This window comes from Solea solea, chromosome 2 (assembly GCF_958295425.1).
Source record: "Solea solea chromosome 2, fSolSol10.1, whole genome shotgun sequence".
In the NCBI taxonomy this organism is placed as follows: Eukaryota; Metazoa; Chordata; class Actinopteri; order Pleuronectiformes; family Soleidae; genus Solea; species Solea solea.
In genome coordinates, this window is record NC_081135.1 from 36187199 (window position 1) to 36203527 (window position 16329).

General features: G+C 40.3%; 1 protein-coding gene across 1 annotated transcript in view; it reads left to right on the forward strand.

Moving 5' to 3' along the window:
- Positions 1 to 796: 796 nt before the first annotated feature.
- The window catches only part of LOC131475172 (aryl hydrocarbon receptor-like), a 35445-nt gene continuing 19912 nt past the window's right edge, over positions 797 to 16329 (forward strand). The window contains 2 exon segments of the mRNA XM_058653082.1: positions 797 to 1245; positions 9220 to 9410. Coding sequence (XP_058509065.1) covers positions 1151 to 1245; positions 9220 to 9410 — 286 coding nt within the window. The 5' untranslated portion in view covers positions 797 to 1150.

Sequence of the window (16329 nt, forward strand, 5' to 3'; positions counted from 1 at the left end):
CAAGCTAAGGCTATAGTCTGACTATTCTGTCGTACGATTTCCAGCAACAGTGCTGCAGTTTATACCTTGTGTCAAAGACCGGGGAGGAAATTTTGGTGCATGCACAGGACGCCAAGTCCGATACCAGTCCGACTAAGCGCATACATGCAGGAGTAATCGGACTACCAATCACATTATCCAGTTTTAGTCAAACTGACGTGTTTACATGGCATTAACAAAACCGAATTATTGTCTTAGTCTGACTAGAATCAGACTTTTAACTGATTTAAATTGTTTTTTGTTTTTATTTTCTTTCATTTAGTGCCATTTTGTATTCTTATTTTACTCTTGTGTGTTGCGCAAAGCACCATTTATCGCTGTTTAGATAAGGCCTCTCTTATTCTCGTTATTGTTTTGAATAGTAACATTTTTCCATGATGTCTATGGAGGTTCTGTGGCACTTTTATTTAAAAGTTTTTGTGTGTCGGATTAACATGTTGGATATACACATACTTGGAGTACATTCTCCAGTACACGCGCCACACATTATGTTATGTACACATATAGAATTATTATGGAGTGCTTTTTAAAGAATATTTCCAGCTCTGGTTGGTAATTTTGACATTAACAAGCCTCAGCTAAGTCAACAATGTCGACACAATGTGGGTATTAAAGTCACATAGTCCAGTCCACCTTAAAAGACAGCTCTGACAGACTATACACACACACACACACACATTTCCTGAAAACGCCCCGTGAAAGAGAAAAGGGGGGAAACTACAGTGACTCTGAGTAATAATAACAATGAAAAATAGAGCGGCGCTGTTTATCCATAGAAGGTGGGTTGGGCATAAACTGAAATCTGCGCCATAACATTTTTTTGTAAAACTACACCGCCCCTTTCTTCGCACGCACACCACCGGCGGCAGTCTTCACTCCAGTCTGCTGCCACAGTTTGCACCGACCAAGGTCAGCAACAGCGACCGCCCACGGGATCTGTCAACGCGGCGTCAGAGCCTCCACTGAGCCCGTACAAGACCGCTTGGGATATCATGGGAGTTGGATTCGAGGGTTTAACGCAACACGAATCATCGCCGTGTGGATGGTGGAGGAAGTCCCGGTAACGAGGGAGTAAAAGCGGCCATAGGAAGGAAAAACAAAAGTTACGCTTATGTCAGAATCTATGAGCGTTGACTTAAGTGACACCATGTTGGGAAACTCTGGTGGTTACGCTACGAAGAAGAGGAAGAAGCCCGTCCTCAAACAGTAAGACTTATGTCGTCTATAACGCATTGAAAGTTCTGCTTTTGTGTTGCGGTTACGCGTTCAAGTGTACTGTACACGCGTACACCCCGAAAGTTACGTGACTTTTAAAAGCTGCGTACTGTGAAGGTGCGTAGTTTTAAATTTAAGTCAGGCGCTTTGAATTTAGTGTAAGACACGTTGAAATCCGTGTTACGCACTTGAAGGAAGGACAACAGGTAATACTGAGGTAAAGTAAGGACAAGAAGAACACAGTTATACACTTTAATGGGAAAATTATGCACGTTTCAGTTTGGCCAGTGCCGAAAATAGGCTTCAGCCAAACTTACAGTATAACCTGATGCGACTCGTGCGACTTTAAAATGGCCAACTCTACTGATTTGGAAGCAGGTAAGTTGTTAAGGTAGCTCAAGTTTAAACTTCTAAAACGGATAACCCGGATGAGAATCATAAGTCATAACACTCACAGTTAACACTGGGTGAAATATAATCATGTTTGTTCGTGTTTTTGTGTCGAGAACTGTGACCACTTTTGTTTTTTTGGCATGTTGTTGTACTATTAATACATCTATTGGACTACCTTAAAAATTTCCGTGCGAAGCTCAGATCTGGCATGGATTAATGCCCTCGCGCATTTATCACAATCAAGTCGGAGAATTTGTTATTGTAATCTGATATGGCCCCGCCTCCTATGCTCTGGATTCAGTCTGTGCTGCCTGCAAGTACTGTATGTGCCTACTCTACTGTGCACTCATCTCCTGTTTCATATTCTTATTTTAATTCATAATAATAATAATAATAATAATTATTCTTACATAATATATATAATACTGCAATAAACATTGGGCCACACGGTGGTGCAGTTGCTAGCATATGGAGGATAAAGTCATAGAAAATGAATTAAATAATAATATTAATGATAATATAAAAATGAAAAATCACTTGAACATTATTACCTGTTTGAAATAGTTGAGTGTCAAACTTTATTATGGGGTAGTTTTGTATTTATGGTGCAACTATGGCAAATTATGTAATGCATACACGTTTTGCTGCAGTGTTTCCTCGAACTTTCTATATTATGGGTAACCACTTTTTAAAGACCCACGTCACAATATAAATCATGTCAAGAGCAAGTTTGTGCATAATTTAGCGAGTCATTTACAGCCATATCTGTAACATGTGATATCATTTTGAATTAGTAAACAAATCATTTCCAAAAAATGTTTGTGAAATTAATTGTTTTATGTGCATAAGGTTGGACAAAAATCTTCCCAAAAAAATTGTTTGGTGACCCCCAAAAAAAGATCTCCCGTGACCCATCTGTGGGTCCCAACCCAGTCTTTTAGAAACACTGTTGTAATGTACACTTTAAACTAGGGCTGCAACGATTATTTCATGAATCCGTTATTAATCGATTACCTACTTAATCATCAGCTTATTTCATAATCGGGAGTGTTTTTTGTTTTTTTCAATAATTAAAACAACCTTTCTGATTTCCCAGCTTCTTAAATGTGAATATTTCAGTTTTTTTGCTCCTTATGACAACAAAAATTCAGTAAATATTTTACTTTAGTTCTTTACAAAATTTGATATATATATATATATATATACACATATACACATATACACATATACATAGATAGATAGATTAGGGTTAAGGCAGGTAAGGAACATTCAGGGCAGATGATCTATTTCAAAATCCTGCACTTACTTTTTGATCTATATGACTAAAATGACAGACAATGTTATTCTTCTTTGACAAAGGAGTTCAGTGACTCGTCAGCATTCAGAGTTGCTGATTTATGTTTGTGTTAGTAGATCAAATCTAGCAAACTTAAATAAGCTCAAGTGAAAACCTGTCTCCAGCTTTGGCAGCGATCCAGCTTTCAGATCAGTTTCAGGTTTGTTCCTGTGCAAGTTGTGTAAATTTCCACATAGTTCAACACTCTAATGGATTTATACAAACGTATAGAAGGAGCACTGCTGGCTTGTAGTGACAGGCCCTAAAGAGGAATATCCCTGACCGGACCAACTTGAGTCAACTGTCTTAAATTTCATTTGAGAGGCCAAAACTGGAATGACAGACGGATTAATCTTCAGACAGACAGACAGACGGGACCTTTGAGATGCTAAGAAGGCCAGGTGTTTTTCATAGAAGTTGGTGGTGACCAAAATTGAGTCAAAAGGAGAATGAGTGTTCAATATTTTGGAGTCTAACTACAATGTCATACCTCAGCAAAGATATATATATATATATATAGCCAAACCCAGTCGCTGTTAATTAAAATCACATTTTCTAGATTCTAAATGTAGATGATCCAAAACACAGGATTGGGTCCTGCTATTGCTTTAACATTGATCAACACCAGACGTCAAACCTAATCCGCTTCACGTTTTGTTTACACAAAGGGCATTTGTAAGTCTAAGACTTCAAAAAGGGATTTTTCTTAATCACATTGTACAACATAAACCTACTTGAAGTTAAAAGGGTGTGTCGCACAATATGGATTCATGCATGTCCGCTTATAGGGATCTGGCAAATTGCAAATTTGTTGTTGCCAGACTGAATCCCAAAATACAAAGGTGGCCTGTGTCTGTGTCTCTGAAGATGTGGGACTGTGTAATGTGGACTGAGGTTTCCCGGACGGCCCAGCTGGGCTCGGCTGCAGAAAGGCACCACTGAGGCCTGCTGTAAAAAAGCTGTGGTCACTACACACAGGGGCATTCCACGGCAGATCTGGCCATCCACATTCTCGGTTTTATTACCCGGATGCCGCCTGTGTACGTTGCCCGTCTCCATCGCCATGATTCCTGCTCTTTAATTAAAATGAAATGCGTCTATTTATTGTGACCTGTGCACCGTTTTTGAATAGAACACGCCGTCTTCTGTTTCCAGGCAACAATGTTTTCATGCCTTTTTTTGTTGTTTTAAACACATATGTTGCCCCGCCATGTCAACACGGGGCCACGTTCATAACACTACTGAAGTCTTCCAACTCAAACAAGCAACAAGAACATTAAACAACCATAATTGGCACAGTTTATGACATTGTTTATCCAACAATGCTTTTTGCGGTATTACTTAAACAACACATTCAATTCACCTGCATCATCCTTTCTTACTGCCGCCTCCACAGGTTCCTCACACAATGATGTCACTTTGAAAATATTATTTGACTTATTAAAACAACTCCAGGCATATGAATATGCAATAAACATGTGGATCACAAGTAGGGATGGCACAAAACCATTTTTCCGTGTCCGATACCGATATCACAACTCCATATCAGTCTTCAGCTGTTTTGTGCTAGCCATTTCAAGCTAAATCAAAGACACAATTCTCTGACAGTGGAAAAAATTATAATCTCGTACAAAGAAGAAATAAATAGCCCACAACATGACTCAGCCAAAATGCCATTGCTTATTTTTATATACATTTGTACACTGGATTGCATCAGGTTTAATATTTTTATCTGTCCGATATCTGACCCAATGATTTTGACCAGTATCGGTTAGGGATGATACAATATTATCACATCATTTAAGTCACGATACGATGTTATCAAGATATTCCAAAATACTGAGTATTTCAGAAATAAATATTGCGATATACTTACACAAGCGATCTACTGAGAGTGGGCACTTAGTCGACTGAAATGTCAAAAAAAAAAAAAAATATGCTAGCCCCCCTAATAGAGTTTTGCATCGGACTCATCCCTTGTCACAAGTAGATCATCAGTTGTGTGGTTGAGAACAAAATGTGACAGTTTCTTGGCAACCACTTGTATTCTTAATTAGGAAGGATAATATGCTCCGCTGATGAAAATGTTGTTTTTGCACATCAACGGCGATTGAGACAAACACGCGTGCACACACACACACACACACACCCAGCAGACATGCTGATAAGGGGTGTGGCAGAGCGCCAACAGTCCTGGTAAACACCGATACAGTTACCCTTTGTTCTTTGCCCTTTGTTTAATTTTCAAAGAGGACTCCACAAACTCACGAGTAGTCGGACACTTTTTTTTTTATAATAACAACCTAACCAGAAAAAGTGTTAAAAACAAACAAACACAAAAGTATGTGTTCTCATAAGTAGCAGTACTAACCAACAATAGAATAATAACACAGTCACAATCAACTGCTTTTTAAAAGTTTGACTCCCGGAGCAAAAAAAAATCTATCTTGAATGATTGTTTTCTCTTTAATATATTCTCTTGGCCACTGGGACAGGGTTTCTGTGGAAAAAAACTTATTTTCTATCCAAAGCAATGAAGAGAATATCATTGACCCAGTATCTATTGTGTTTTTCAATCAGGGTTGTTTTTTTATGGCAATGTTTAGTATTGATATCAGTGCGATACTGGCCCAAGTGACTGGATCTTATAACCCAAAAAGGAAAAACTCATGCAATCCAAAAACCCTGAATGTCATTATTCAGTAATCATGTGAGTGTGGTGGACTTCATTTAGATAAATGGAAAAAATAATAGTACCTATATCTGATCGTGCATTCTAGTTGACGCTCCATCGGATTTTCAACTCAGAATGCAAAATATCGCACTGAGGATTGTTATTGACTGGTTTTGCAAGCAATTGCTAGCCCCTTTGCATCCTTTTTCTTTCTGACTTTTTAACTGGAACTTGAAGTCACTCCCATTTACATCCGACTTCTAATGTAAATGGAACAGACCATTACTTCTTACTGCTATCTTACTACAGCTGCATCTTTGCAACAGTGCCTTAACACAGGAACGTGGATGACTGAGAATATTCACAGTCCTGATAATAATACTTTACTTCAGATAAGTTGGGCACATGAAAAGTAAAACATTCAGTGTCAAACTTTACTTTGGTTTGCTCCGTGACAGAGAATAATAGACTCTTAGGTAAACCCCCCCCCGACAAAAAATTTCCTTAGAAACTTGTGATAGAAACCCCTGCGTCCTATTCTCCATTGTCTGTAAACATGATCCATTGTGCTTTTTCCCCCCCTCAACATAGATGTACTGATGGCAAAATTCCCCTTTTATGTCACGTTATTGCCTCCGCATAGCTCTGAAGCTCCACTGGTCACAGCAAATTTAGCAATTTAGTAGCAAAGCAATACCTCAGATTTAGGAATGCGCTGATTCTCTAAATCCATCATAAAATGTTGCCATTTAGCCCCGTAGGATTTTTTTTTTGTTAAATGGAACCACTCTTGTTGGAAGCCAATCTTTGTTTTTGGACATTTATGCACAACATATGTCATTTTGTGTTCTTCATTCTATTTTTGCCAAAGCTCTTTGCAGCCTACAGCTTTCTCTTGTAAGCGATCCTACTTCTAAATGTGCAGTCTTTTTTGTCTGCAGCCAAACATGTATAGCGAGTCATGCCTCTGGATCTGGCAGTTGCATCATATGCTTTCAGGAGACTAATATGTGACAGTGCTCCAACAGTAGACTGTTGTGTATCTGGGGGCTGCTTCATGTGGTAGAGGTGTTTGAGTTCATTTAATTTGGATCTTGATATCAGGAATCCCCATAGAAATGAATAGATGAGGTAAAACCTCTTTTCTTTCCCACAATGAATGCCCTGATGTCTGCTACTCTACCCCCGTGACCCATAGCAAATCAAGGTGGAAAAAAAATTGGTCCTGAATGCTGGCTTTTGTCTCCACTCGGCATTTCTTGAGAGTGAGATCAGTCCCACTCCATTTCTGGGAAGGTACAGCTTGGATTTGAAGCCAACAATTGAGTTTAGTCTGCATTCCTTACACTGTGTTCAGTGGCACGGGAGGAAATGTAATAGCCTGCCATTAAGGTACTTTTCAGGATAGAGAGAAATGTATGGAAAGGTAAAGAATTTCCAAATCTGAAACTGCAAGTATGTTATGGTAGTAGTTGGCCATACCCCACATTTCCTAGATCTGAATGGCTACTGCAAAGTTTACCATGTTATATATTTAAGCATGTTTATATCAACACATTGGGAGCATTTGTAGGTGATTTGCACTCAAGGACACAACCTATAAAAGCTCCTATAGAGATAAGCCAACCATGACCCAGACAAGGTCATACAATTCTGCTGAGGGGAACATTTGTGTCTGGGGTAATATTTATTTAGCCTCTGTGTACTTTTCAATGACACAATACTTGGTGGATCAGTACACATGAATTAAATACTGTCTCATCCCGTCTTCATAAGTCATAAGTTATCTCTATACAATCTTACTTTTAGATTACTATCAATATACCACATTCTGAATTTAGTTAATTTTCTTTTGAGGAATCAATTCTTTTCAGTTTCTACACCATAAAATTGAATTATTATGAGTGAATGTGTAGACTTAGTAAGTTGTTGTTTTAAACACATATGTTGCCCCGTCATGTCAACACGGGGCCACGTTCATAACACTACTGAAGTCTTCCAACTCAAACAAGCAACAAGAACATTAAACAACCATAATTGGCACAGTTTATGACATTGTTTATCCAACAATGCTTTTTGCGGTATTACTTAAACAACACATTAAATAATTGTGCTATCATGTGTGTCCTATTTGTGGGAAATCATATGCATCTCCATCTAGTTTCATGAGTTTGTGTTTTGCACTTGAGCATGGGTCAAGCGGCACATATGAAGCCGCCATCATGTTAAACAAGTGGATTCCTCTCTGAAAAACTGGAATTACCTCGGGTTAGTTTGTCTGTTTTTCATGCTAATGTCTGCACAGTTTACTCTGGAGCAAAGCTCATTTCCTTCATTCATTGAACTGGTGCCTTGTTTGCAAAGGTAAAGTATGTGGCCTGTGTCATGATCTTTTGTACGAGCAAACAGACTGGTTGATCCTTCGCTGTCTCATGGTCACATTACTTTAATTTCAGATGAATGCTAACAGAATTGTTTTATGCTTATTAGCCCCAATAACACTGAATTGTCAGTCTGGACGCTAATGTAAGTTACTTTTATTACTTTAAGTGGACAACTTTGTTATGAGATGAATATTGTGCAGGAACCAGGGCGAAGAATATTTGTAAGCAAGCTAAAGACTTGATTTTTCTCTGGCTGGCTGGAGACCAACATATGTTTTAATGTATGGTAAATTTTAACAGTAAGGCCTTTTTCCCAACGTTGAGTATTGGTTGTATACATGAAAATGCATGGGACCCTAAAAGACTGCTTCCATGTGGATAAAAAGCCATACAAAATTATTGCAGATTGTCCTAAAGTTGTCCTCGTCCACCCTCTTTAAATTACACCAAGTAAAATTTCCGGTGTGGTACATCCTGCATGTTAGGTTCTGATTTTTTTGGGCCCACCAAATGCTTTTTAATTGTCCATTAACTTTACCAGAAATCATCAGCATCTTCTCAAGGCAACGTTTACGCCACTTCCTGGTCACTAAAGTGCCTTGTTTCGTCTTGCTCGTGCAAATAAAACCTGGTTTATTCTCCAACTAGCTCCATGCTAATGTATTCCAGAATGTAAACCCCATCTGGCTACAGGGACCGCGAAGCTCAAACCTTTAGGGATCATGTGGTAGTTGGGTCAGATCTAGGTCGGATCATGTCCCTGCCTCATACAAACCTCGACAGAATTGTGTAGTACTGGATTGAGTCCACTTACTCAAGACAGTCTTGGCTTGTTTGCTTTGTTCTGCACCTGGTGCGATTACTCATGCAGGTATCAAGTGAGCTGTCGCGCTGTTGACTCAGCAGAACTCTACTATTTATTAGTCACTTTAATGGAAGCCTCTTTTTTTTCGGTGCACATGTGAAGCACTTTGGAGCGTTGCTCAAAGCTAGTGTGCCTCATGTTTTAATTTGAGTGAGTCACACTGAAGCCTACAACAGACTCTTATGCTCTATAAAGGGCCAGGTAGCCAAATTGGGAGTGAATCAGTCTTGGTCCATCCATCGTCTGGACGACAGGCCTTTCCTGAATATTTCACACTTTAGAAAGTAACCAGCGATATTTTTTCTCTCTGCAGAAAGAAAATCTCTGAAGGGAATGGCGTTGTTAAGTCAAACCCTTCAAAGCGACACCGGGATCGGCTGAATGGGGAGCTGGACCGCCTGACGGAGCTCCTGCCTTTTTCCGAGGATGTTCGCTCTCGCCTCGACAAACTGTCCGTCCTTCGCCTCAGTGTCGGATACCTGAGGGTCAAGAGCTACTTCAAAGGTGAGCACCAGTCTGGGTCCACAGCTGTGTTTCCAATGATTTCCACCAGTGTCGAACAGTGTCACCATCTCCCTGACATCCCTGCTTATTCCCACTAAGACTGGGTTGGGAATCAGATGGGTCCTGGGGGAGCTTTTTTTTAGGGGGGTCCCTAAACAAATTCCCCAACCCTTTAGAGTTATGTGTAAATAGCATGCATAAAATGAAATTATCAATGATTTCCCAGGGATTTGGGTCATGATAGTTTTCCATTTTAAAAAACAGGTGCCCATATATAAAGTTTGGAAAACACTGAACTAGACTGACTCAATATAATAATTAGATATTGATGAAACTCGCATGAATCATAGTTTCCTACTGCTTCTCTGGCAACAAATTTTTATTTTTTAAGCTTGTCCTTTGTTAGTCCTCTTAAATCTAATCATAACAATTTGGACTATATGGATTAAGTCATAACCAAGAAAGCTAACATTGGTGGAGTGAGATCTGTAGTAACAAGGCTCGATAAGTAGGCAATGAAATTTTGAGAAACATAATGGTAAGCACTCAAACTGGAAGTGATTAGAGAACAGCATATGCAAATGTGTTGGCAGTACCTCTGACAGCCGAGGCAGGAATGAGAAGCATGAAGGAATCTGGTTTTAGGAAACAACACATCCTCAATGCTTGTACCTCACTCCACCCTCTCTGTGAACACCTGCCGTCGCCGTCTTCACCTTGATACAAAGAAAAGATTATGAAATAGTTATTGAAGATATTAAATCTTCATTGTAAGGCGAGTAGACTTGCAGGCACCCTGGCTGTGGAAATCTGATGACTCATGTGTTTGAGCCAATTAAGTGTGAGTTACGTACAAAACTTCACCACCTGCAAACGATAGTTCTGAAAAACACTATCTGATGTGCTGGCAAATGAGTCGGTGAGTAAGTTACTCTGGTGCCTCTGGGTTCGCTGACATTATGTGTCACGTCGCTGTTTAATTTTAGTACATTGTGTGCGCTTTGTTCAGCCTTTGTGATCTTGTAGTTTTATTGGATAGTGAACCAAATGTTTTCTCTGACTCTCAATGAAAACACATGTTACCCTGATATGGATTAGTTTCTAGCTTACTAGCTAGCAAAGATACAAAGCTGCTTTGATTTGTGTGGCCAACACTGTGCTAACAAGCACATACTGTATTTTATTATTTTTTTGTCTTCTAACACCAGAACATAACCTGGAAAAGAAATCTTTATCGGAAATTTCATTTTCCGTCGTTAAATCAGTTGCATTGAAAGAACATGTAATTGCGGTTGTGAGGCAGTAGTGAATGAGGAGAAAGTAAGGCAGAACTAACAGCAGCTATTAAGAAAAAGCCAATGAAGCAGCTTGTTCCTCTTTTTTTGTAGCTCTGGATTCAATCCTTCAACTGTGAGTAAGCAATTTTGTGGCCAATCACACAGTGGAAATAATAACTGGTTATCAGTCTTAATAACAGCTGGTTAATAGTGTAACTCTTACAAACAATCAATAAATGAGGAACAGCCAGACAAAAGTAGTCCAATAATTGGAAGAAGAACAATGTGATGAAGACTCAAAGCTTGGAGAGAACAAATCATTTCTAATTGATTGATTTGATGATTATTATCTTGATTAATTGACTACTTGTGATCGATTTACAAGAAGGTCTTGGTTCGACTGAGGTTTTCTCTGGGTTCTCCGGTTTCCTCCCACAGTCAAAAAACATGCAAATGACTGTCGTCTCTGTGTGTTGACCCCGCGATGGACTGGCGACCTGTCCAAGGTGTACTTCACCTTGAGTGCTATATCAACAAACCCTCATGTGGAGGATAAAGCGGTTTCTGAAAGACTTGCCGCCATAAGTCCCAGTAGCAGACTTGGCTAAAAAAAGAAGAGGGTGTAGATTTGGTAGGGTTCAACCAACAGATAAAACAACATACGCATATCTCCAAAAGAACATCATTGCATTGTTGTGTAAAACCAGTTCATGGTCCCTCTGCATCATGTTCACTGTAATTACCAGTGGTTTCACACATAATTGCCTTACCAACTCTCTCACTCTCTGACTGACTGCCAGTCAAAACATAATCTTGCCTTAAAGAGATATGTCACCCAACAATGATTTAATATCTACCATTCTGTCTTTAATCTGTCTCTTGTGACCAGCCTAACCATATGGAAATGTAGAACTACAGCGTTAATGGCATCATGAGTTAAGCGTGTGATTGTGTGTGTGTGTGTGTGTGTGAATTGATTGTCTCCGATAACTGATGTCGTGCTAAGGGTAACATGATGGTGGGGGGTCAAGTCTGGGTCAACACACATCAGCCATCATTTGTTGGTTTTGCTCTGGAGCAAAAATGGGTCAGACAGTGTCTGTGGCTACAGTGACCGTGGTTCTGTCTGAGGGCCGGAAACTCAATTAAGTAACGCTAATGTTAAAAACTTAATTATAAATATTGAGTTTGACGCTAAGAATGGAAAGGCCGCATGTGAGGGTGAGTGAAAGAACAAGAGAGAGCAAATTTAACTGGCAATTTTGCATTGTAATTGTGCGTAATTCTATGGTGTAGCAAAAAAAAAAAATCTAAAGCTGCAGACTGGAGTCTCTGGCTGCTAACAGAGCAGTAATTTGAGATCAAACCATAAAAGTATTCAGGTTAAATACCTGTCTAGTCTGTGAAAGTGGATTTAAAATAGAATGCCCACACATGCTTTAGCAGACGCCGCACACAGCGCTTTACCTGGCATGGTAAAGTGCCAGATTGTCTTCTTGGCTGTCGTGACACTTAATGCAGACTGAAGTGTTTTGAAAAAAAACAAACCTTCTCTACGGGATCCTCTTGTACCAACGCCTGGGCTGTTTGATTAAGAATACAATGGCAGCCAAAGTAAGAATTGTTGGACATTGTTCTGAGGGATATCAGATCGCAGTATTTATGTGGCTTCGTGTTGCCTACTTTGTGAGTTCTACAGCTTTTTGGTGTCATCTTCAGTAGGACCTGGTAGTTAAGAGCTCAGATGTTCATGTAGGAGCAGATTGTTGCTACAGCTGCTCCTACAGAAGACAAAACATTTAGCCTGTTTGACCTTTACAAAGGTAGAGTGAATCTCCCAACAGCATATTGTTACACTTCTTTAGGTTAAAATGAGAATTGTAGTGAAGGGTATTTGATGTTGTGAGAGTTTGCTGAGGTCGACTGTTTACGTCGCTCATGTCACAGCGAAGCAAGTTAACATTGCTATGTTATTTTTCCAATGGGCCAATGGAGGGTGTTTAAGGCCAAGCTGCACTCAGACAAGCCTGGTGTAATGACAGTATACCACATATACTACAGCGTTGAGTCATGGGGGGGGGGGGGGGGGGGGTGTTATGTGTGGATGAAGACATTTCCTGTTTGTGGAAAACTTCTTAAGAATGAAAAAGATTGTACAGTGGAAGTTCTGTTTCCATGTGCATGAGGCCTGAAAACGCCTGCCTTGTGTTTTTTGTGTATGCTACCAAATACACAACTTTGAGAGAATGATGATGTCACATCCCCCACCTCCATTCACCCTATGTTTAACTTTTATTTTCAGTTTTACATTATACTGTTGATTGAAAAGACTGTATACCGCTCACAAGACTCATGTGTTTTATGTCACGTCTTCTTCTGGTTCTCTGTTTTTGGTGTACACACAGGCCCGGCGTATACACTACCTACAGCATTTAGAGTCATTTGAGGAGACTGTAGACCTCCTGTGACACAAAGGTCACTCTGGGTTGTGAGGGCTGTGTAAATACACGTATAAGAATTGCTGTGTGTTCTAGTTTAATGTTTCACAGGTTTTTCAGCAGTTCATTCATCCCTCTTTGGGTTAAAGTTTGTTAATCCTTGCCAAAACAGTGTTTTGTGCATTAGACTCGAGAAAAGTAGACTCAAGCTTGAGTTCGTCCCAAGAGTGAAATCTTGGTAGGCAATCAGGTCAACAATGTCACGCAGTGTGGATATTTTTTGACTCTCAAAGAGTTTGTGTTGTCTATGTATAACGTGTACAGATGGTGAGATACAGATTAGTGTCATGTGGTGGATTTTTGAAACGCTGTTTGGGGGTAGATATAGGTAAAGGAACAAAGTCACAGCTTCTGCCTCTGATGTCAGAATGTGTCGTGTTTGTATAAAAAAACAAAGCAGACTCTCGGACTTGACTTGTTTTTTTGTTTTTGTTTATGTTTCTGTCCACTTACGTCACATGAGAACGAGTCTACGTGAATCGGCACAAGTTTTGAACAGTGTCGGCCTTTTTATCAACATGGAACTGGCGTTGTGGGAGCCCTTAAAATGGTATTTTTGGAAAACAGGTCCCAGAAGGAAAGACTCTGAAAATGCCACCCTTGCGTTGTTTTGTATACAACAAATACACAACTGTGGGAAAACGATGAAGTCGGAGCCCGTCGCCATCCTTGTCATCATCGTCGTCTTCTTCTTCTTCGGGTGTTTGCTGTCCACCAGAATTTAAAACATTTCAGCTTGTTGTCAAGACATCCCTGGTCTTGCTTGCTCTATGTTGCTGTTCCTCATTTGTAGTGTTTTCTACAAACAAGCAAGGCAACTGCAAACAGACACTCTGCTTCCTGTTTACACTGGTCCAAGCATGATGGGTGAACATGAACCGTCATGCAGTACTGGTTTTCAGGTGTGGATGGAATGGACGAGGAACGAGTCTGGATGAAGTTTTGATGTGTGTCTGTTTACATCCTGGGGAACACATGGTGACAGCTGTGCAGTACCCGTAAGCTCCTTAAGTCCAGCGTGTATAATAAACTCAGTGGGGATGAATCATTTGAAATGTACAATCTGCCCTGATTTTAGTCATGTCAAGCTGATGAAGATGAAACGTTGAGTCAAAGGATGGCTTCCCAAAACACGGGACCTTTGCCGTCTATCTAAACAAGATCACCGTGGTTGAATCTCAAGGGTTCTCCCAGTCAAAACACACGCCAGGCATGGCTGTACACGTGGGGACATGCCTAGAATTTGAGATAAATATCTTATAAACCGTTGAAAAGAAAGGGAAAAAAAAGCTTTAGAGAGAAGATCAAACATAAGCAGTTTTTAGGGGGTGCAAGGGAGATTCACAGACCCGATAATGGATCTGGCTATTTAGGTTGCATTGAAAGCAGGACCGCTCTCCTCATAGCGTGACTTGACGAGGCAGTACTGGATATTTTGAAAGGCCCGTGGATCACTGCTGCTGACATATTTGTGTGATGCTGTTAGAAATTTGAGGGAAAAATGTGGACTTGCTTTCCAAGTCCATTGAAAACATCCAGGGCCTGTTAGCAATCATCGTTGATGTGGTAACACCATATTATGTGCTATAATTTAATATAATTTGGTATTCTGGGACGTTTTAACACACAAACCCATACACACGACACAAGTGTAGCGGGGAAAAATAAAGAGACAAGAACAAGCATCAGCATGGGAAGCCCAGTCTTGTTTGTTTTTGAATCCTGCCGGGATTGTTATGAGGATATGCTACATGAAAGCTGTGCTTTTGTTGTACAAGCTCTGAAAAGCCTCTGCAAATGGCCCCGGCAGTGTCACAACACGCGAGAAGAGGGACATCTTTGCTGGAGTGACGGCGCTCGCCTGCAAGCTTGTGATTCATGACTCGCCGCTTGGAAATATCGTGAGAATGTGAGCAACCACTGGGCGACAGATTTAATCATGTTTTCATTTTTTAACAATTTCCATTCTCTGGAATGGTTTGTTCAAGTCTCTCCAGCATTAAACCACAGCGCTGCATCTCCTCGCCTCTCATAGCTCCAACTTCATTCCCGTTCCCGGTTGTCTGGAGACAAACTTCGCCCACCGAGGCTTTCTGTGACATGTAGTGTTCCAAGAAGCGCTTTTGTTTGTTTATGTGCCCAATCAACATCAGCTGTGGTCCCGTTTAGAGGTTTGGTCGGGGATCACAAGCACAGAAGATGTATTATTAAATTTATTTAAGGACCATAACTTTGAAATTAACCAGATACGAAAAGGATTTTTTTTTTTAGCAGTTGTTATTCAGAAGAGTAAATTTGATTTTTGGGCTTTTCTATGACCAATGCCGATCTCTAGAAATCAGTAGTAGTTGTTGTATTTGGTTTGAATCTGCAGACACGTGTGGCAAGGACACTTATTTCACAATCTCCTGAAAAAAGGAACCAATCACGAATGACGCTAGAGGTTGGCTTAACACGATGACGACACGGAAGCATTGGCTAGCCCTAAAACGCGATTTTTGGAGCAAGTGAAAAACTACTTTCTTCTTTCACATTTCTTTCGGTGGCAGCGTCACAGCACCACTTACAGGTGGCATTGGTACTGCAGCTTTTAGTCATTGTGTGGGATTTTGTGTGTATGAAGACAATTCTTGAAACGATGCCATGTTCACACAAAAGTTCGGATTCCGTGTGGATAAGGCCTAGTATTTCACTCCTACATCTATCAGCTGCGACAAGCACATACACTGTGATTTTCCAGCGCTAAACTTAGACTTATCATATTTCTGGCTCAGGGTATAGTTTTACACCATTCCTGCCTCGTTAAGAGCTTTGACTGACCACCTGGAGCCTGATAAGCATCATTTTGGCGACATGATATGCGAGGCACGCCCCTTTAAACAGTAACCTGAATTTGGCTTTGTCTTCCCTCTGCGGCTGTGCCCGGCACAAGGCTGCTGCCATTACTTTTAAAAGCAGATAAAAAGAAACCAAAACGGCTAAAAATAGTGCCTTGTTGATTGAACATTATGCCCCCAGACCCGACCTCGACGTACAACAAACCCACAACCTTTACAATCCTGCAGGTTCATGTCTTTTTTAACAGATTTTGCCAGTAAACAAGGTGAAGTGACAGGGTTACGACTTTTCAGACACACAGAATAC